Below are 24,244 nucleotides of genomic sequence, written 5' to 3'. Positions count from 1 at the left end.
TATATTGTCCATTGCGACACAGTGTACCCTTACAGTGTCTCAGAGGATAATGGCATTATATCAATAAATAAGAATATGAGAATAAAGATATGAGATCTTCCCACCCCAGCCATGCCTAAACCTCCCAGATGTGCATGGCACTGTTAACCACACTACCGTTCGCCCTTCCTCTCAAGCCTGCTGTCTGGGCGCCACCCTGGACTCCGCACTCTCCTTCACTCCCCACATCCAAAACCTCACAAAGTCCTGCAACTTCCTCCTCCGTAATATCTGCAAGATCTGCCTTTTCCTGACCTCTGCCACCACCAAACTCCTCATCCATGCCCTCATAATTTCCCGCCTTGACTACTGCAATGCCCTGCTGTCTGGTCTCCCTATGACCCGAATTGCCCCGCTGCAGTCCATCATGAATGCGGCAGCCAGAATTATCCACTTCTCCCATCGCTCCACCACGGCGGCTCCCCTCTGTGAATCCCTCCACTGGCTCCCTATCCAGTCCAGAATCAGATTCAAGATACTATGTCTGACTTACAAATCTGTCCACAAAACCTGCCCAACGTACATTTCCGATCTCACTCAGAGGTAAACACCAAGCCGCTCACTCCACTCCTCCAATGAACTTCGCTTGACTGCCCCCCGCATCACCCAATCCCATGCACGCTTCCAGGACTTCTCAAGAGCTGCTCCAACACTATGGAATTTCCTACCTACACCCATTAGGGCAGACCCCTCCTTCAACATCTTCAAGAAGGCCCTCAAAACTCACCTTTTCACTCTGGCCTACCACCCCTCACAAGTGCTCTAAACCCACAGCTGAATTCTGTTCCCTACCTTTCATGTCCCTACCTCTCCCTCTAGATTGTAAGTCTTCGGGCAGGGTCCTCCTCCTTTTGTGTCCTACCTGATCATGCACCTCCATTACTGTGAACCCATGCTATGCATTTGAGTGAGCTCAACTTGCCTAATCTTCATGCTCCCCTCCAGTGACCGACTAAGCATTACCTTGTACTCATACTGTGCTGCGTGATCTGTTTTTTCTTGTTTTCCTGTATTGTCGTATTGCTGTATGTCCCCCCTAGATATTGTCTGTAACCTAAACTATTGTCCAGTGCTGTGTGACCAGGTAATTTTTTACAATTCAGTGCTCTGCAGCTTTAAAAGCTCACTGCAGAGCCATACAACTTAACACACAAATGAATCCCCCCCCCCCCCTTTTCTTGCCACCAACAGAGCTTTCTGTTGGTGGCATCTGATTTCTGCTGCCGTTTGTTTTATTAATTTTATATGTATTTTTTCTGTAATAAAAATGTGTATTTTTTTTATACCTCCACCCTCCAGTCACAGCGATCCCTCTCATAGTCATTAGCTATGAGAGGCGATCGTGTTGGAGCCGCTCTAGGGGACAACTGAGTGACACTGCTGTCCATTGCATCGCTGTACAATGTAAATAGACGGCGGTTTCGCCGTCTAACAGTCTGCTAGCGGCGATTGCCGCGGGTAGACTGATGACGGAGTTCCATCATTGAAGTGGGAATGCGCCGCGCATTGGCGTGCGCAATCCGGCACCCACCGCTCTTGATGCCTTTCGGCGTTAGGTGATCCTGGGGATGCCACCTTCCCGACGCCTATCAGCGGGAAGGGGTTAATATAGTTATGTACACCAGACTAAATATTTTAAAAGAACACAATTGTAAGTTACTGTCACTCCCTTCCACTTGGGAACTCAATTCAAAAATATAGCTGACGATGTAGCCATAAAGCTGTGAGCTTTAGGAAACGAGGAATCCCTCAAAGAAGAAGCACAGGCTGGAATTCTACAACTATTTTAGACCCCAAACACACCCAGCACTATCTTACACTGTGACACATTGTGACACTACAAATCCCAGAAGGCTTTGCTGCCCTCTACGCCTATGCTCAAAATGGAAAAAAAACGATCCACTATAAAAGCAACAGCGAAGGTGAACCGTCTTTCCGCACCGAGGCTTGAACCGCACACCGTACGCCACTCCCACAGTACTTAGCCCCGCCCATAGCCAGCTCTGTTTTTAAGTCTTCCTCCGCGACCGGCGCGTCACTGTTGGTGAGGTCACGTGACAGGGGGTGCTTGTAGTCGGTTGTATATTGATGTCTTGAAGGGGGTCCCCGGTGAGCGGAGGGATCTGCTGCAGCAGCAACAGGAGTCGAGGGGGGAGACCGACAGTGAGACTCGGCCCCCACAGCACCTCAACATAGTCCTATAGAGAGCCCTCCGAGTAGGAAGTCTCCGAGAAGAAGAGCGCCCCACTTTTTTTTTCTGTCGCCGATTAAACCCCGAAGGCAGCCCGAGCCGTGTCTGTCTAGCGGAGAGGGACACCCCGGGGGGGAGCTGCAGCCATGTCATCTCCCAGCCCGGGCAAGAGGCGGATGGACACGGATGTTGTCAAACTGTATCCTTCTGGCAGGGCTGTAGTCGGGGTGGCGGGGCAGGAGGGGTGATCAGTGTTGGGGTGACACCATTGTGCCCGGGAGCGCCTCACATAAGCCCACAGCTCGGCGGCTATTGTGTCTGCTGCCATTGTCACTGTGCTGTCACTGCTGATGATGAGACCTGGGGTGAGCGTACGAGAGCCCCCCCACTCGGGTCTGCCCAGCGTATGTGGGGGCCGCTGCCTCTCTCTGTGGACGTTTGCAATCCGTTAATGCTTCCGATGTGTGGATAGTATGCTGGCCAGCCTATAGAGTTCTGCTCTAGGGGGCTCTGATGTAAACAATATGCTTCCCCCCAGCATAGCTCTCTACGGAGTACTTTAAAACCTATTGAAATTAAAATTCACCATCGAAGATTGTTAAAGGCACCTGTCTGTCTGTGTAATCCTATTGCCAGGATCCCCTGTACAAGTATTTGCTGAGTCCTAAGGCTGGCCACTGTGGAAGGCCTCATATTTAACTAGCAGACAGACTTGGCTTGTTTGTGTTCTATGATAAGGGGATCTGGTAATTGCGACAATTTTTTTACTCTTCCACCGTGTCTTTACACTGTGGTGTTGAAATCAGGATCTCATGACATTTACAGCAAGGTTGCAAAACCTAGTTGCCTTTTTCTTTGCTTATTGGCACATAATTTGTTTTGCTTACATTCTTTGTTCAGTAATTTGTTTAAATTATAGTAATGTTAAACTTAACAAGCAGTATGGCAATCATGCAAGCAGATGTTAGTATGTGTGAGTTCTATATATATATTTTTTCCTATTTGTCATATTTACCTTGTTAGAGTCCCATAATCCTTTATGTTCTACTAGTTTTATCAAATGACAGCTAACAAAAGGCTGTAATCCCTAGCTTCCTGCTGGTTTATTGAAGCAGGCATAAACTGTTCAGGCCCTCACCTTTTTATTTATTTTGTTTTTAATTATTTAGATGGAAAAAAGGCAACATTCCATGTGACACTTTCAAGTTCCTCACCATAGAGCTTTAATGAGGTCACTAACCACGGGGTACATGTTGTGTATAGGTCTAATTTTGAAGGGAAGGTTTAAAATGTACAGCTCTTTCTTTGTTTGCTTCTTGCCTCAGACACAATGAGTTCTGAAAGTGTCATTGCATTAAATGAGCACAAAGAATCCTATTGGACTTGTCAGGTCTGCAATGCAGGACTCTTCAGCAAAGAAAGGGCCACCTAGCTATGTTTTTTTATCTATATTTTTGTTTGGTATGGATGTGATATAAAGTCAGTGTCTTGCTGTTTCTTGCGTAAGGCTATATAAGGTGGTGTGTGTGTATTCTTTTTTGTATACAGTGAAGTGTTATTGAACTGTTTCATACCTATACTCCATGGCAGTTCAAAAGTTAACCTTGCTTCATGACGGCCTGTATATTCTCCATAGAGGTCTGTCTGGCACCAGTGGCTATAAGGGGGCTGTGCTATAGGGTGTATTGGAAGGGGGGGGGGGGGGGGGGGGGGGGGTAGGTATCTAGTAGTGAACTTGTTTTTGTAAGACTCCTACTCGACTCAACTGCATCTTTTCTATTTTGTCAATCCAGCAGTTTACCCTAGCGGTTAAGGACACTACGTTTTTTGTTTTCTGTCTGGTGAATTCACTTGGTGGCTTTCTGTGAAAGGAGTGTTGTAGATGTGTGATGTAGCAGAGGTGGAATGTTGCCTGTTGTAGTAATGTTCCACAAGCAGGCCTGAATTCTGCTCAGCATGTTGCTTTGAGAAAGCTAACAAAAGCTTAATTCTGAAAATTATTTCTTGTTCCTTGATTAGACAAAGGATAGTGTGATTGCCCTAGTCTGTTTCTTTTGTGTAAGACCAATGATCTGTTTAATATTAAGGTGGAAATGTTTTGGGCTTTGTAATGACAACCAGCCTGCAGAAATTCTGACTCACTCGCATGATTTTATTCCCCCTCCCATCATGTGGGCTCTTTTTTTTTTCTTCTCTTACCTCTGGAGCCAGTTTTTTCACAAGTGTCTAGCATTTAATATGTAGTTAACCACATGATTCTGGGTATCTTCTGTGATGTATTTTAATTCCAGTGAGTTGCCAAAATATTGTTTCTGTGCACTTTGAGAACAGATTTCTCTTTAACTAGAAACATAATTGCTATCCCTGAATAGTGTAGCTTTTAAGTAGGGAAAAGGTCATTTAGGATGTGTTTTGAAAGACCTGGAAAGTATCTGATATAAATATGTAGCCCCAACCCCCTTCCCTTTAACTTCCTTATTAAACTGTTGCATATTACTAGAGCAGAGGAGTGCTGAGCTGCTTGTTTTGTCAGCTTGCTGTCATACTATTGGCTGGTCTGTTACTACCCGGAAGCAGGGAGAGAGGATGGGCCAAGGAAACAGCTGATCAAGTGACAAAGGAAGGTGTTTTGTATACTAAAGACTGGCCTTACAGGATGTACGCTCAGTTGTAAAATACAAGCACTTAAAAAAAGCATTTGTTAATTAGAAAAGAGATTTTCTTGCATCAGATTTTCATTACTCTTGCAATTCAGAATCCTGGACATCTTGTATGTTTGAATATATACACGCTTTGCTGACATTCAGTTAATGTGTTTGTTTGATATTAATAATTTTTTCTTCTATTTCTGTGTTGATGCGATGATTTGAATTGTCAGGAATCTAAAGTGAGAGGAATCCAAAGGCTAACATTTCATTGCCTGCTGATCCTCTGCATCTAATGCATTTAGCTATAGATCCTAAACAAGCATGTAGATCCGGTTCTATAAAATTTCAAAAACATGACCAATGTACCACACGCCTGTGTTCAATTCTTCCCCATTTATGATAAAAATGATTGGAAACTCTGAGAAAATTGCTTGTGTGTATATTTGTATATTAATACATTGTCAATCTAACACACACCTTGCAATCTTTAGAGAAATTGAAGAAAAATATCTAGCATTCCCGGATAGATAAAAATCGAAAAAAAAGGGAAATCGGATTTTTCAGTCGCATGAAAAAAAAGCTTTCTATTTTTTTGGGGGGGGGATCCGCTTGTTATCGAATTGCAATAAAATCGGATCACTTTATTGTATCGTGTGGGCACCTAAAGTTTGGCTAAATTAGCCAAATGCTTGTCTCAGGTGTGACACCTGCTATCTGGTATTGTTTAAAAGGGGATAAATATGGCAGCCTCCATATGCCTCTCACTTCAGGTTACATGTCTGTTTATAATTTGAGGTTACGGTGAGTTGCATCCGGTATCAAAAATAAATTCTGCATTTTTCTTCTTGTGTTGCTAGGCTCCCGTGAAATTCAGAATCGCGAATTGCAATTGTGATTTGCAGTATAAAAGTCATCTTAGATATGTTTAAAAATATATGGGCATTGTGAAAAAACAATTGAAAATTAAGTGCCATGGTTCTCCTACTAGTCTATATCTGTGCACAGACTTTAATCCAGCATGTGTACAGACCTTTAATCCTGATCATAGTCCTGTCGTAGACTAAAGGCCTGTACACCCAATCGATATTGCCCGATTGGTATCGGGACCTGATCTCTCAAGCGACATTGCAGGCCTGAGGCTGTGCAGATGTGTTGCTTGCTTTGTGAGAGATGTGTTCTGTTCTATGCAGTGGGGAGGCAGAGTGGGAGTGACATCGTGCGTGGCGTGGGGAAGAACAATGTTATCTCCTGCCACTTGGCTGAAGTGATCCACCAGGACATTTTTTTGGGGGAAATCGAGGAAACTTGTGTTCTCTTTTGGGGATGCTGGAGGAAACTGGAGTACCCGGAGGAAACGCACACAAACATGGGGAGAACATACAAACTCTGTGCAAAACTTGGCCCAGCTTTCAATCAGGAACCCTAGTGCTGATATTTATCAGACTTTATCCTTCTTAGGTGTGGTATCTCAGACTGTGTTTCAAACCCATGGTAAGCCCGTAGGCTTGCAGTGAGTGAATAGAAAAACTCCATACCCTGCTATGTTGGCGCACTCTGCCAGAGTTTGACAGCTAACAGGCCCTGTTTGGGTAGACTTTATTCTGGCTTGTCGATTAGTCAGTTGATAGCCATAGGTGCTTGACAGCCTACAGAGAAAAAATGGCTACCTATAGCTGATATGCTGACATCTAACAATTGCTTGTTCAGGTAATAGTTTTAATGACAAACTGTACATGGTTTATTGCAAGCCTTCAAAAGACCATACTTCACTCTCTCTACCTAAAAGTATAGCAGAGACCGTACAAAATAAGTTTTATCCACACCTGGGGCCTTCTCCAGCCCCATGCACATGGATTGCTCCCACGCCGCCGTCCTCCGCCTTCTGTATAGCTGATACCGGGTCCCGTAACTTCCGGCCTGTCTGTGCAAGAGAAGTGTGTATCTCTGCCGTGGCTGCCGAAGAGGTACATAGAGAGCGCACGTCTCTTGTGCAGACTGGCTGCGACTGGCCGAAGTTATGGTGCCGGCAATACAGAAGGCTGAGGACGGCAGCGTGGGAGCGATCCATGGGCCAGGAGGAAGCCCCAGGTGTGTATAACTTTTTATTTTATACGGTCTCTGGTTTCCTTTAAAGGGGAACTGAAGTAAGATGGATACGGAGGCTGCCATATTTATTTCCTTTTAATCCATACCAGTTGCCTGGCAGCCCTGCTGGTCTATTTCTCTCCAGTGGTATCTGAATAACACCAGAAACAAGCATGCAGCTAGTCAGATCTGACTTTAAAGTCTGAAACACCTGATCTGCTGCATGCTTGTTCCGGGGCTATGGCTAATAATATTAAGGCAGAGGATCAACAGGGCTGCCAGGCAACTGGTATTGCTTAAAAGGAAATAAACATGGCAGCCTCTGTCTTCAGTTCCCCTTTAAGCAGAACTGTGCCGGAATCTAGATACGTTAGATTGAATAATACTGTATCTAATTTTTGTGCAGCTCCTAACTGAACTACCGTATATACTTTAATATAAGCCGACCCGAGTATAGACCAACTTCTAACTAAAAAAAAAAAAAAAAAAAAAACAGGGAAAAATGACTGACCCAAGTATAAGCCGGGGGGGGGGGGGGGGGGGGAGATAAGAATTACAGAAGCTATACTCTCCACAATACTGTCTGTAAGCCTTATGATTCTACTAAACTGTAATATTATGTTTATAATATGATTATAATATTATAAAAATACTGCTAGAAATGCACCCTGTATGTATTTAGAGAGTTTAGCCTGTGTAATCCCCACTCTCTCCCCTATGTCTCCTGACTGCCATGGCAGATAAACTCATTTGAAAGCACGGGATGTTAATATTTCTGCTTCCAAGAAAGCAGGAAGTAGAAACGGTGCAGATTAATTTCTGGATTTGTATCAGCTGTAATCAAAAAAAAAAAAAAGTTTCTGCAAAGGTTATTATGCTGTAGTGTAACTTTTTTTTTTTTTTTTTTTTTTTTTTAGAGCAGAGAGTAAAGTTCTGAGTTCAGGTCCGCTTTAATATGACACCTCTCCCCAAGTGCCCCTGCCATATGCAGAGTGCAGCAGTGACTTCCGAGTGCCCATTCCACCATATGCTGTTGTGATCTCCGTGAGGGTAAAATGTTCACGGCGTGATTTATGACATGTGGCCGACCCCCTCCCTGAGTTTCTAAACCTCCCCCCTTCCACACCCCCCCCCCCCCCCTACAGGCTACTTGTGCAGGGGTACGGCGGAAGCTTTCACTCACCGCTCCTCACCGCTCAGATTTCCCTGCTTGACTGTTGCCGGCTCGCGTCTGACGTTATGCAGTGGCCTTTCGCCACGAGCGGGCGTCATAGACATGAGCCGGCAACAGGCAAGCAGGGAAATCCCGAGCGGGGAATGAACACTACTGCACTGAGCACATGGCGGGGGGCACTCAGGGCCTGTTAGGACTCGCGGATAAGCAGAGACCTCCACTTTTGGGCCAATTTTTTTGGACCCAAAAATTTGGCTTATACTGGAGTATATATGGTACTTTGAGGGCCCGTTTCCACTATCACGAATCCGTATCCGTCGTCCGCATGCGGATTCACATAGCCAATACAAGTGGATAGCCCTGTTACCACTTGTCAGTAATCCTGAGCGTTTTTTCTGTGCGGGAGAAATCTGCACGGAAGAGCCCTCAGAATTCACACACCGCTATGCGAATCGCCGCTAATGTATTTATTAGGGAAATCTCATGCAGTTTTGCCATGCATATTTTACCGCGATTTCGCATAGAAACGAATGTTAAATCACACAGGCAGTGACATGGTTAAAATTGCATAAATACTAACCTATGTGAAATCGTGGTAAAATACGCATGCGGAATCTCACCCGCATGCGATTTTGTCAGCGGCGATTCAACACCGCACAAGTGGAAACGGGCCCTGAACGTTGGATGGGTTGGGCCTTCTCAGCTGATTGCAATTGTTGTTCCTGCTCCAGGGATGCTTGCTTGATCCTCTGTCATTTAAAGAGTCTGAAGCCTTAAAAATACTTTTTACTTGAAATGTATGTTAAGCAATATGTGCAGAGCTAAAACTCTGCATTCCCACGGCAGAATGATGCAATGAAACCCCCGAAGTCCCAGGGGCAAAATTCGGGGCTCCTTCCTGGTAGAGGCAGAGCTTTGTGCAGTAACTCGGTCTCTGTCAATCTCTGTGGATCTCTGCCTCCTCCCGCCCCTCTCCATCTTCTTTCACTGATAGAGGCAGAGATCTGCGGAGATTGTCTTGACTGGGGGCACAGCTACAGTGCAAAGCTCTGCCTCCCCGGGCAGCAAAATCCATGACCTGTGAAGTCATGCAATTTTTCCCCAGAATTTGGGGGGTTTAATTACATCATTCTGCTGCAGGGGTTCTGCGTTTTAGCTCTGCACACAATTCCTTAACATAAATGTCAAGTAAAAAGAGGTGTGTGTGTGTGTGTGTGTGTGTGTGTGTGTGTGTGTGTGTACATACATGTGTATGTGTATATGTGTATGTGTATGTATATGTGTATGTGTATGTATACATGTATATGTATGTGTATGTGTATATGTGTATGTATACATGTGTATGTGTATGTGTATGTGTATGTATATGTGTATGTGTATATGTGTATGTATACATGTATATGTATATGTGTATGTATACATGTATATGTATATGTATATGTGTATGTATACATGTATATGTGTATGTATATGTATATGTGTATGTATACATGTATATGTGTATGTATACATGTATATGTGTATGTATACATGTATATGTGTATGTATACATGTATATGTGTATGTATACATGTATATGTGTATGTATACATGTATACGTGTATGTATACATGTATATGTGTATGTATACATGTATATGTGTATGTATACATGTATACGTGTATGTATACATGTATACGTGTATGTATACATGTATACGTGTATGTATACATGTATACGTGTATGTATACATGTATACGTGTATGTATACATGTATACGTGTATGTATACATGTATACGTGTATGTATACATGTATACGTGTATGTATACGTGTATGTATACGTGTATGTATACGTGTATGTATACGTGTATACGTGTATGTATACATGTATACGTGTATGTATACGTGTATACGTGTATGTATACGTGTATACGTGTATGTATACGTGTATACGTGTATGTATACGTGTATACGTGTATGTATACGTGTATACGTGTATGTATACGTGTATACGTGTATGTATACGTGTATACGTGTATGTATACGTGTATACGTGTATGTATACGTGTATACGTGTATGTATACGTGTATACGTGTATGTATACGTGTATACGTGTATGTATACGTGTATACGTGTATGTATACGTGTATACGTGTATGTATACGTGTATACGTGTATGTATACGTGTATACGTGTATGTATACGTGTATACGTGTATGTATACGTGTATACGTGTATGTATACGTGTATACGTGTATGTATACGTGTATACGTGTATGTATACGTGTATACGTGTATACGTGTATGTATACGTGTATACGTGTATGTATACGTGTATACGTGTATGTATACGTGTATACGTGTATGTATACGTGTATACGTGTATGTATACGTGTATACGTGTATGTATACGTGTATACGTGTATGTATACGTGTATACGTGTATGTATACGTGTATACGTGTATGTATACGTGTATACGTGTATGTATACGTGTATGTATACGTGTATGTATACGTGTATGTATACGTGTATACGTGTATGTATACGTGTATACGTGTATGTATACGTGTATACGTGTATGTATACGTGTATACGTGTATGTATACGTGTATACGTGTATGTATACGTGTATACGTGTATGTATACGTGTATACGTGTATGTATACGTGTATACGTGTATGTATACGTGTATACGTGTATGTATACGTGTATACGTGTATGTATACGTGTATACGTGTATGTATACGTGTATACGTGTATGTATACGTGTATACGTGTATGTATACGTGTATACGTGTATGTATACGTGTATACGTGTATGTATACGTGTATACGTGTATGTATACGTGTATACGTGTATGTATACGTGTATACGTGTATGTATACGTGTATACGTGTATGTATACGTGTATACGTGTATGTATACGTGTATACGTGTATGTATACGTGTATGTATACGTGTATACGTGTATGTATACGTGTATACGTGTATGTATACGTGTATACGTGTATGTATACGTGTATACGTGTATGTATACGTGTATACGTGTATGTATACGTGTATGTATACGTGTATACGTGTATGTATACGTGTATACGTGTATGTATACGTGTATGTATACGTGTGTGTATACGTGTATGTATACGTGTATACGTGTATGTATACGTGTATACGTGTATGTATACGTGTATACGTGTATGTATACGTGTATACGTGTATGTATACGTGTATACGTGTATGTATACGTGTATACGTGTATGTATACGTGTATGTATACGTGTATGTATACGTGTATACGTGTATACGTGTATGTATACGTGTATGTATACGTGTATGTATACGTGTATACGTGTATGTATACGTGTATACGTGTATGTATACGTGTATGTATACGTGTATACGTGTATGTATACGTGTATACGTGTATGTATACGTGTATACGTGTATGTATACGTGTATACGTGTATGTATACGTGTATACGTGTATGTATACGTGTATACGTGTATGTATACGTGTATACGTGTATGTATACGTGTATACGTGTATGTATACGTGTATACGTGTATGTATACGTGTATACGTGTATGTATACGTGTATACGTGTATGTATACGTGTATACGTGTATGTATACGTGTATACGTGTATGTATACGTGTATACGTGTATGTATACGTGTATACGTGTATGTATACGTGTATACGTGTATGTATACGTGTATACGTGTATGTATACGTGTATACGTGTATGTATACGTGTATACGTGTGTGTATACGTGTATACGTGTGTGTATACGTGTATACGTGTGTGTATACGTGTATACGTGTATGTATACGTGTATACGTGTATGTATGCGTGTATACGTGTATGTATGCGTGTATACGTGTATGTATGCGTGTATACGTGTATGTATGCGTGTATACGTGTATGTATGCGTGTATACGTGTATGTATGCGTGTATACGTGTATGTATGCGTGTATACGTGTATGTATGCGTGTATACGTGTATGTATGCGTGTATACGTGTATGTATGCGTGTATACGTGTATGTATGCGTGTATACGTGTATGTATGCGTGTATACGTGTATGTATGCGTGTATACGTGTATGTATGCGTGTATACGTGTATGTATGCGTGTATACGTGTATGTATGCGTGTATACGTGTATGTATGCGTGTATACGTGTATGTATGCGTGTATACGTGTATGTATGCGTGTATACGTGTATGTATGCGTGTATACGTGTATGTATGCGTGTATACGTGTATGTATGCGTGTATACGTGTATGTATGCGTGTATACGTGTATGTATGCGTGTATACGTGTATGTATGCGTGTATACGTGTATGTATGCGTGTATACGTGTATGTATGCGTGTATACGTGTATGTATGCGTGTATACGTGTATGTATGCGTGTATACGTGTATGTATGCGTGTATACGTGTATGTATGCGTGTATACGTGTATGTATGCGTGTATACGTGTATGTATGCGTGTATACGTGTATGTATGCGTGTATACGTGTATGTATGCGTGTATACGTGTATGTATGCGTGTATACGTGTATGTATGCGTGTATACGTGTATGTATGCGTGTATACGTGTATGTATGCGTGTATACGTGTATGTATGCGTGTATACGTGTATGCGTGTATACGTGTATGCGTGTATACGTGTATGCGTGTATACGTGTATGCGTGTATACGTGTATGCGTGTATACGTGTATGCGTGTATGCGTGTATGCGTGTATGCGTGTATGCGTGTATGCGTGTATGCGTGTATACGTGTATGCGTGTATACGTGTATGTATGCGTGTATACGTGTATGTATGCGTGTATACGTGTATGTATGCGTGTATACGTGTATGTATGCGTGTATACGTGTATGTATGCGTGTATGCGTGTATGTATGCGTGTATGTATGCGTGTATGTATGCGTGTATGTATGCGTGTATGTATGCGTGTATGTATGCGTGTATACGTGTATGTATGCGTGTATACGTGTATGTATGCGTGTATACGTGTATGTATGCGTGTATACGTGTATGTATGCGTGTATACGTGTATGTATGCGTGTATACGTGTATGTATACGTGTATGTATACGTGTATGTATACATGTATATGTGCATGTGCATATGTGCATATGTGCATGTGCATATGTGCATGTATAGGTGTGTGTGTGTGTGTATATGTATGTATATGTATATATAATGTATGTGTATGTATACATGTGTATGTATATATAATTTTTTTTTTTTTTTCTTTAGACTCTGTACTTGCTTGATCAATTGAGTATGCATGTTGATAGCTCATCCAGTGATTTCCAATATCTGTAACAGGTGTTACATTGTGTGCCACAAGCAACCTCAAATGACTGGAATTTGGTCTACGTGGAATACAGAACCCTTTCAGATACCTAAGCCACTTGTACCTCACGAGAAAAGAGAAATAGAACTGGGATTTAAAGCAGATCAATGAAAATAATCCTATTCCCTAGATCAAATTATAAGTCTCTATGTGCTTAAAATGTCACAGGTTAACTGTTTTATCTCGTGTGACATCGCTGGGCTGGGCTGCACAAGTGCAAAGTCGGCTCTATAGCTGATGACATGCTCTGTTTCTGGGTGGAGGGGTGTAGGGACGGAGGAGTAGCGTGTGTGTTACATCATACGGGGGAGCGGTGTCCTCAATGAAGTTGTCAGTCTCTTGGCCATGTTGATCCACCAGGCGGATTGCTTGCGGAGCGGTGGTCGGGGTTACTGTACACACGCCTGACTATCGGCCGTGTCGGTCATTATCAGCTGCCTTATCCGACTCAGACTTTAGTAGTATGTGTGCGTATGAGCCTTAGCAGCCTTTTTCAACCTTTAAGGAACCTTGCACATTTTTAGATCTCAAAGAACCATGCATTTATTTTGCAGGGGGCATGGTCTTCAAAAGTAGGTGTGGCTGTTTATTTCACTATCCCCTAGAACAGTGCCTCTAATTATACCGTCTCCTTATTTTAGTGCTTTTTATTAATGTGCTCATTATTATCCTGAGTCTGACCCCAATTTAGTGCTTCATTTTACAATCTACAATGGGTGGAATGCCAAGGAGCCCCTGCAGATTACGTATGTTTCCTTTTAAACAATACCAGTTGCTTGTCAGTCCTGCTTAGCTCTTTGGCTGCAGTAGTGTGAATCACACACCTGAAACAAGCATGCAGCTAATCCAGTCTGACTTCAGTCAGAGCACCTGGTCCCCATGCTTGTTGAGGGGGATGTGGCTAAATGTATTAGAGGTAAAGGATTAGTGAGATAGCCAGGCAACTGGTATTTAAACAAAAAATCCATATCCTTCTTAGTTTAGGTTCCTTTTAAAGTGGATCCGAGATGAACTTCTACTCGCTGTATAATTGTGTTTCTTTCATATAGTTTATAGGGCATGCCTCAAGCCCAATAATTTTTTATTTTTAATACTCTAATTCCCTATGAACTAAACATGCCTCACCCACAGCTTTTCACAGTGCCTTGGCACTGTAGCAAGGGCTTATGGGAGCTCAGTCTGGGCAGGAGGAGGAGGAGGTTACTAGCCATTGATTTCAGAGGCAGAGGGGAGGAGAGAGGAGGGGACTGAATTTACACACAGGCAAGCGGATAGCATCTCCAGTCCTCAGCCTGTGACAAACAGAACATTGCTGCCCTCATTGTATCGCAGGAATAAATAATCAAAAACTTTTGAAGCTGTTTGCAGCTAGATATGCTGTGTAAACTATTTAAACTTTAGATAAGATCTATAGACAAGTTACTTGTTCTAGTTAGATTTTCATCTCGGATCCGCTTTAATGAACCTGGGTTTCCAGGGAGCCCTGATTGAGAAAGCCTGCTCTAAACTGTCTTGTACGTGGACAATAACTTTTTCCTAATTGTATAAAAATAAAACCATGTTTTTTCAAAAACAAAACACATGGTAGCAGCAATCAGATGCCACCAACAGAAAGCTTTGTTGGTGGGAAGAAAAAGGAGGCAAGATTAATTTGGGTGCCAAGTTGTATGGCCATGCGAATAACTGTTAAAGCTGCGCAGTGCTAAATTGTAAAAAAAATCGCTTGGTCACTAGGGGATGTAAGCCTGTGGTCCTCAAGAGGGTAAAGGGCAACTATTGCGAAAAATTTAAAATGCATATGTATAAATGAACTATAAATTGCTTTTCTCCCATGTCACCATAGCTAGTGAAGAGCTGACAGATCTTTCAGGTTTTGGACTAGTAATCTCCTCGTGGGGATTCTGGGTAGGAACTCACTAGGCAGAATCGCATATGCGTTTTCCATAGCACATAGTGGAAAACGCATATGCGATTCTGCCTAATGTGTTCCTACCCTCCTTTAAAGAGAACCCGAGGCGAGGTTCTAACAATGAAATCCCCATACAGAGGCTGGGTCTGCCTAAAGAGCCCAGCCTCTGTTGCTATTTAGATTCCCCCTAAGCCCCCCCTCCGCTCAGCGAGACCCCATAATTCACAGCCGCGCTGTGCGACTGTTTACTTTTGTAACGTCAGTCTGCGATCTCCCCCGCCTCCTGCGGGGACCAGAGCGATGCAGGAGGCGGGGGAGAGCGGAGACTGGCATTACAAAGGTAAACTCAGCCGCTGCTGACACGCTCAGTGTCTGCAGCGCGGCTGTGAATAATGGGGTCTCGCTGAGCGCAGGCGGGGCTTAGGGGGAATCTAAATAGCAACAGAGGCTGGGCTCTATAGGCAGACCCCAGCCTCTGTATGGGGATTTCATTGTTAGAACCTCGCCTCGGGTTCTCTTTAGTTTAATTTTTTTTTTATTTGCAAAAGTGCTTATGGAACTGCAGTTGCTCAATCCAACTGCCAAAATAGTGTGCTAACAAGTGGGGAAACTGGCTGACAATGTATAGATCCTTTCCAGAGTGCTAAAGAATGAATGTTATACTTAGAATCTCCTACGAGGAGACGAGCTAGTCCAAAATGCGTCAAATCTGTCCACTTTGTACTATCTACTGTGACAGCAACATAGTAAAAGGGTAACTTAAAGTGCATTTTACGCTAGGAGGAATGTACTTTTTTTTTATATGTATTTAACATTTTTGATAATAGTTGTCCTTTTTAAGCAAAAGTTATGGCTTAGCTCCCCCACAGAAGCTTAAGTGCACAGAACATTTGTTTTGTACAGCTTTGCTCATTAGGAATTCCTACTTCACTGTAGAGACTCTGAAGTTGCAGCATCATTTGAGCCTGCTCTGCACAGTTAGAATAAACAGTGTCTGGAAGGGAGCAGCAGTGTTTGTCTTAATGAGCTGTCAGCTTTTGCTCCAGTAACCTCTGACTATATTGGGCAAGGGGGGTGGTTGGGAAGATGGCAGTCCTATAAGACAATGGATGCAGGTGGTTTTCATTCTGCAGGTATGTCTCGTCTATTACAGTAGGAGGCAACACCATTTTCTTAAAGTTTTAAAAACCAGTACATTCTCTAGCCTATTAACATTTCTGTAGAATGATCTTTTATATTTAGTCTGTTTAGTTGTTAAATCTAGTTACACCCTAAAAGTAACCTTAGGGCTCGTTTCCACTATAGCGAATCCGCATGCGGGCATTGCACGCGGATTCGCATAGGCAATGTAAGTGGATGGGGCTGTTTCCACTTGTGCGGCTGCGGGAGCGTTTTTTGGGGCGGCAGAAATCTGCACGGCAGAGCCGTCAGATTTCGCGTGCAGAAGGAATGTGCGCGAATCGCCGCTAATGTATCTAATAGGGAAATCGCATGCGGGGTGACCATGCGTTTTTTGCCGCGAAATCGCATGCGATTTCGCATAGGTATTAATGTTAATTTACACAGGCAGTGACATGGTTAAATTCGCATATACCTTACCTATGCGGAATCGCATGCGAAATCGCGGCAAAAACGCATGCGGAATCGCACCCGCATGCGATTTCGTCCGCGGTGGAATGCAGGCGATTCCGCAACGCACTAGTGGAAACGAGCCCTTAGTGTTTTGGCTTCCTCCACCACTTCGCTTCCTCCACCACATTGGCTTACTCCACCACTTATATAAGTCAAATGGCTCACATTTCTAGAAATCATGCCCATGTGTCTTTTGTAGTGCATTACTAGAAGCGATCCTGATCACCCTCTAGTCTAAGGGTGCGTACAGACATGCGACTATAGTCATTTAAAACGATTGTTACCGATGGCATTGCCCGACAATCGTTTGTAAAAAGTGCACGAACGATCATTAAAACGACCGACCAACGAGATATGTCGTTGGTAAAGAACGATCCATTCTGCCAGATCTTTTCCAACGACCATCGTTCAAAAAGTAATGTCTGTACAACGATCGGTCGTTGATCGTTCGTTCTCAAAGCTTTGCACATGCTCAAACAGTTCTTTTTGACACTTGTGTTTGAAATCAGTTTACACATCATGTTGCGCACGCAACGCTCGTTCCAAGATCGTTCGTACACGAACGATGTTCAAAGTAGCCTTTCTTCAAACGATCATCGGCTGATACCTCCTTTAACATCGTTCGTCGTTCAGAACGAACAATCGTTATCGTATGTCTGTACGTACCCTAATGCTGGGTACACACGGTGCGTTCCCGCACTCGATGCGCCGCTCTATTCCCGGCCGCACAATTATTTCCGAGCGCATTTCGATGATTGTTAGGTTGATTGTCATGTGAAGTATGCCAAATCGACCCAACGATCCATCGAAACGCGAATCAGACATGTCAGAAATAATAGAGTGGATGCGAATCGACAGGAATCGAGTGGCGCATAGAGTGCGGGAACGCACCGTGTGTATCCAGCATAATGCTGCTGCCCATCATTAAGGGCTGCTCTTTCACTGAAAGGTGGTGCAGCGTTAGTGAGGTTTAGGCTGCTTTCTTTTTTTCAAGGTTTTGTATTTTTACTACTGACCTCTGCATGGTTCCATTGTTACTCACTCCTTTCTGTACACAGGGCAACATTATTGCTTTTTCCTACTTTTTTTTTGTTTTTGTTTTGTTTTGTTTTGTTTGGTTAACTTATAACTTATGGTTAATAGTACCCCGTAATTCTGTTATGTTTGAATATCTCCCATTGCTGATCTATGTAAAGCTGGCCATGTACAATTTGATTTTGTTTTTGATCAATATTATGATTAACATCCAGGTAATTTATTTTATGACTGGCTAAAAGCCAACAGTACAGTTCAGTGTTAAGATCAATTGCTGCCCTTCATATCGATCTTAATATAATAAATGTTTAAATCTACTTCAATTTACGATCGGTTAGATTTGTAAAATTTAAAATATGGCTCGCTTAAAGTACCCGTTAACCGGGTTTTGAATAACTCCTTTTTTTTTTTTTTTTTTTTTTTTTTTTTTTTTATACCACTTTATTTCTGGTGCTGTGACATGTCACAGCACAATCCTCCTCCTCCAGCACCTCATGTCCTCTTCTGTGCTCAGCCTGATTTGACTGAGATGTCTATTATGGGCGGGGGAAAAGTGCTCTTTGGACTCTTTGCCCATCCTTGGTTCCTCTCGCTGCACACAGGTAATTGAGGTCAGAATGAGTCTATTAGGGCACCTTAATTGTGCACACTAATATTTAATGCAGTTATATTTAATAATTAATGCAGTTAAGGGTACATCTTATCTAAGCCATTGGGGGCCTTTTTGTTTTTTTGTGAGAAAATTGGGAACAGCTAGACAGACAAAGTAGGGTTTGTTTTATTTGGATGCAGTATTATTGAGCAGAAGATTGAGATTTACAACAAAATGCATTAAATTCCCACTACTCCTGTTTCTTCCTACTTACTGTGAGTATGAATTGATAAATGCTCCTACAGTGAAATGCCTTGCAGTGAACATATGTGCTTGGGGGTACTGCTATGCTTTGTTGGGGTCCCCCTTCTTTTTATTGCTAGATGGTGCCTTGAGCATGCAGTTAAAAGCAGTTTTTCTCCTCTGTTATTAATTTTTGTATTTTGAAACTGTGTAGTTGTCTCTTTAATAAGAAAGTTGTCTCTTTTGATTTGTAGCTGTATTTGACCAGAAATCTGCCTCTCCTTCCTGACTTGCTACTAATAGACTGTGTGTCATTGTTAATCTAGTGACAAGGGTCATAGCAGTTAGTAAAAGTCAGCTTCACTATATTCACTGAAAGTGCAGAAGTAAGCAGCTGGTGGGGAGAGCTTTCCATGGGTTTTGTCCCAGTAAATACAAAAGTTGCTATTTTGTTACACAAAACATTTTGAGTCATTTGTGTATGAGCTTGAATTTGACACATGACTGTTGGCAAGATACTGTCTCTAGTTTTGTGTATGGTTTGGGATGTGATGCAATATATGTAGCTGATTTAATCATTATTTGGCTAGGCAGTATTTTGCAATGGTTGCCCTTTAGCAAGTGCCCTTTAGCAAGGAAATTGGTTTATGTTTGCAGTGTACTTGTGCATTGCCACACCCACCCGTTTTCTGTAGAACTTTTTAAGGGCACCCAGTAGTTTTTAATTGGCTAAAAACCTGGCAAAGCTTACTTAAGCTAAGCACAGAGTTAGTGGCATAGCAAATTTTACATTGGGCCTCAAGTATTTTTCAAATGCCACAACAAAACCTGCTCCACAGTATGAGTGTTGTAAAAAGAGAACAGTTTTGTTAACGTATTGCTACACCACTGCACAGAGGTATGATGGTTCATTCATCTGTGTGTTATCAGTTCCTTACATTGTTACATATTCTGTGGCACTGTACCGAGTAATAAACATGGGGTTACATAATGCAGACAATGGTATACACAAGTACAGGATTGAAAGTGTATAAAGATGGATCTTTCAACGTTTTGGTCCCCTAGGTCAGTAATCCCAACACTGTCCTCAAAGCCCACCAGCAATGCATGTTTTGTATAAATCCAGAGGTAGTTAATCAGCTCTGCTGAGACGCTAACTACCTCACCTGTGAATGTTTGTGGTTTTCTGCAAAACATGTACTGTTGGTGGGCCTTGAAGACAGGGTTGGGGAATTGGTAGCAAAGAAGTGTCATGTTTTTGTTTTCATGTCTATATAGCTTTTTTTCATAGCACTGCATCATTCTATCATATGTGCAGTTTACAAACCACACTATTTTAAAGCTCATTAGCTCTGCTTCATAGTTAACCACTCTGCGACCGCCTAAAGCAGGATGGTGACCGCAGAGTGGCTCTCTTGTTCTTCAGTCACACCATATGGCGTGATCTCGCAAGAGACGCGATTTGCAGGGAACGAGCACTTGCTTGAGCACACCGTCCCTGCCGTAAACACAGGGGGGCAGCTGTGATCAGCCTGCCAGCTACAGTTAAAATAGTGAAAACCGGTGTACAGGGCTGCAATCTAGCACAGCGCTGTACAAACAGCTGCCTTGTCACTTAACCATCCCTCCGAGCGGCTCACAATCTGATCCCTATCATAGGCATATGCCTATGTATGTAACATACAGTGATGTGAAAAACTATTTGCCCCCTTCCTGATTTCTTATTCTTTTGCATGTTTGTCACACTTAAATGTTTCTGCTCATCAAAAACCGTTAACTATTTGTCAAAGATAACATAATTGAACACACAATGCAGTTTTAAACGATTGTTTTTATAGTGAGAAAAAAAAACTCCAAATCTACATGGCCCTGTGTGAAAAAGTGATTGCCCCCCTTGTTAAAAAATAACTTAACTGTGGTTTATCACACCTGAGTTCAATTTCTGTAGTCACCCCCATGCCTGATTACTGCCACACCTGTTTCAATCAAGAAATCACTTAAATAGGAGCTATCTGACACAGAAGTAGACCAAAAGCACCTTAAAAGCTAGACATCATGCCAAGGTCCAAAGAAATTCAGGAACAAATTAGAATAAAAGTAATTGAGATCTATCAGTCTGGACAAGGTTATAAAGCCATTTCTAAAGCTTTGGGACTCCAGCGAACCACAATGAGAGCCATTATCCACAAATGGCAAAAACATGGAACAGTGATGAACCTTCCCAGGAGTGTCCGGCCGACCAAAATTACCCCAGGAGCGCAGAGAAAACTCATCCGAGAGGCCGCAAAAGACCCCAGGACAACATCTAAAAAACTGCAGGCCTCACTTGCCTCAATTAAGGTCAGTGTTCACGACTCCACCATAAGAAAGAGACTGGGCAAAAATGGCCTGCAAGGCGCAAACCACTTTTTTAAGCAAAAACATTAAGGCTCGTCTCAATTTTGCTAAAAAACATCTCAATGATTGCCAAGACTTTTGGGAAAATACCTTGTGGACCGACGAGACAAAAGTTGAACTTTTTGGCAGGTGCGTGTCCTGTTACATCTGGCGTAGAAGTAACACAGCATTTCAACAAAAGAACATCATACCAACAGTAAAATATGGAGATGGTAGTGTGGTGGTCTGGGGTTGTTTTGCTGCTTCAGGTCCTGGAAGGCTTGCTGTGATAGATGGAACCATGAATTCTACTGTCTACCAAAAAATCCTGAAGGAGAATGTCCGGCCATCTGTTCGTCAACTCAAGCTGAAGCGATCTTGGGTGCTGCAGCAGGACAATGACCCAAAACACACCAGCAAATCCACCTCTGAATGGCTGAAGAAAAACAAAATGAAGACTTTGGAGTGGTCTAGTCAAAGTCCTGACCTGAATCCTATTGAGATGTTGTGGCGCGACCTTAAAAAGGCGGTTCATGCTAGAAAACCCTCAAATAAAGCTGAATTACAATTCTGCAAAGATGAGTAGGCCAAAATTCCTCCAGAGCGCTGTAAAAGACTTGTTGCAAGTTATCGCAAACGCTTGATTGCAGTTATTGCTGCTAAGGGTGGCCCAACCAGTTATTAGGTTCAGGGGGCAATTTCTTTTTCACGCAGGGCCATGTAGGTTTGGAGGTTTTTTTCTCACTAAATAAAAACCATCATTTAAAACTGCATTTTGTGTTCAATTATGTTATGTTATCTTTGAGTAATAGTTAACGGTTTTTGATGAGCAGAAACATTTAAGTGTGACAAACATGCAAAAGAATAAGAAATCAGGAAGGTGGCAAATAGCTTTTCACATAGCTTTACTGTAGTCTAGGGCTAATTTAAGGGGGAATAAAATCTATAAAAAAATTGCAGCACCAATTAGAGACCACCAAAAGAAAGCTCTATTAGTGAGAAAAAAAGGAGGTAAAATTCATTTGGGTGGTAAGTTGTATGACTGAACAATAAACCATTAGAGTTGTGAAGTGCGGAATTGTAAAAACATTATCTGGTCACTAGGGCAGTGATGGCTAACCTTGGCACTCCAGCTGTGACAAAACTACAAATCCCATCATGCCGCTGCCTCCCCGAGTTATGCTTAGAGCTGTCAGAGTATTGCAATGCCTAATGGGTCTTGTAGTTCCACCACAGCTGGAGTGCCAAGGTTAGCCATCACTGCACCGGGGGGGGGGGGGGGGGGGGGGGGGGGGTGGGGGGGTTATAAACCTCTGGTTCTCAAGTGGTTAAACTTCCCTGCAGTAAAAGGCTTATCTGAAGCTGCCTCTCACTGTTTCTTTGAAGTATAAGTGCCTCAGAAAACAGCACCCCAGCTAAACTGCTCAGAGAAGCTATTTTGCATAGATAAGTGAAGTTTAACTCTTCCTGTACTGGAAACAATAAGAGACTGGTTTCTGTGCTACTAATGTTCTAATTGGCTGTATTACACGTACAAATTATTGCGTTTATTTTCAATGCAGATTCCCTTTAAAGGTGTTTTTTTATTTTTTGAGGCAATTTAATAGCCGTCAAATGCATTTCTCTAGAAGTAGAACCATTGTTAGGTGTGATCAGGCACAAGGGATCCAGGGAGCCTGTCAACTGCAATTTAAAGTGAACCCAAATTTAAAAATACAAGATTTCAGAAATAAAATCAATTTTCTAACTTCAGCTGCATGATGACAAATATAAAATATTTTACATTTATTGGAGGAACCCCTCCCTTGCTTTCATATTGCTGGGACAGAATCTTGCAGACTGGTAGAGATAAAAAACGAAAACAAAACACAGGCTGCTACTGATGTCAGAGGGGAGGTTAATCTCAGCTTGTGAGATTTCACATAGACGATGCCCCTGTGAGGGAGGGTAGCTGATTACACACACACCCATGATCTAAAACCGGATTTGCTTTCTGATCGATTTCTGTTAACTTTAAAGAGAATCTGTAACGTCAAAACGTCCCCTACTGGGTATTCACCTCGGGTGGGGGAAGCCTCCGGATCCTAATGAGGCTTCCCACGCCGTCCTCTGTCCCACGGGGGTCTCGCTGCAGCCCTCCGTACAAGATGACGGCAATATTTACCTTCCCAGCTCCTGCGCAGGCGCTCTGTCGGCTCTGAAGTAGACGGAAATACCCGATCGTCTTCGGGTCTGCTCTACTGCGCAGGCGCAAGTTTCCGGCGCCTGCGCAGTAGAGCGGACCCGACTTGAGATCGGGTATTTCCGTCTACTTCGGAGCCGAAAGCAGCCACAGCGCCCCCGCTGGAGCTAGCAAAGGTAAATATTGAATTTGCAGTTGGGTCTGTCGCCAGCTGTTCGGAGGGCTGCAGTGAGACCCCCGTGGGACAGAGGACGGCGTGGGAAGCCTCATTAGGATCCCGAGGCTTCCCCCACCCGAGGTGAGTACCCCCCAGGGGATGTTTTTGATAGTCTCTTTAATAGGAAATCCATCAGAAAATGCTCGGAGGTCGATCGTTGGAAATAATTAATCTGACAGTAAATTGGCCACAAAATCTGTGTACCCAGCATAATGGCTGCCACCTGTATAACCCTAGTTATGAAAAGGGAAGGGTGAAAAGCAAGCACTGAAATGCTCATAGGCTTGAAGGAGTGTTTATTTATCTTTGTATGTGTCAGTGGTGCAACTAAATATTTTGAATAAAAGTTTGGTTTGGTTCCGCTTTAAAGTGGACCTGAGCATCGCATTTCAAGAAAAACCTTTCTTTGTTACAGATGATACTAATCTTAAAATATATCTGCACTATTTATACTTCCTGCTTTCATGGAAGCAGACATATTGGTAACATTATGTGTTTTCAAATTGGCTTTACCCTGGCAGACAGGTGCCATGGGAGAGATCAAATTACGGTGGTGATTAGTCACAG

General features: G+C 42.4%; 1 protein-coding gene across 1 annotated transcript in view; it reads left to right on the top strand.

The window, feature by feature from the left end:
* The first annotated feature begins 2,021 nt into the window (after positions 1 to 2,021).
* Positions 2,022 to 24,244, top strand: part of UBE2H (ubiquitin conjugating enzyme E2 H) — a 61,976-nt gene continuing 39,753 nt past the window's right edge. Inside the window, exon 1 of the mRNA XM_068275966.1 lies at positions 2,022 to 2,429. Coding sequence (XP_068132067.1) covers positions 2,377 to 2,429 — 53 coding nt within the window. The 5' untranslated portion in view covers positions 2,022 to 2,376. The remainder of the gene's footprint in view (positions 2,430 to 24,244) is intronic.

Source organism: Hyperolius riggenbachi, chromosome 3 (assembly GCF_040937935.1).
Source record: "Hyperolius riggenbachi isolate aHypRig1 chromosome 3, aHypRig1.pri, whole genome shotgun sequence".
Lineage (NCBI taxonomy): Eukaryota > Metazoa > Chordata > Amphibia > Anura > Hyperoliidae > Hyperolius > Hyperolius riggenbachi.
This window is presented reverse-complemented; position numbering and strand designations above follow the sequence as displayed.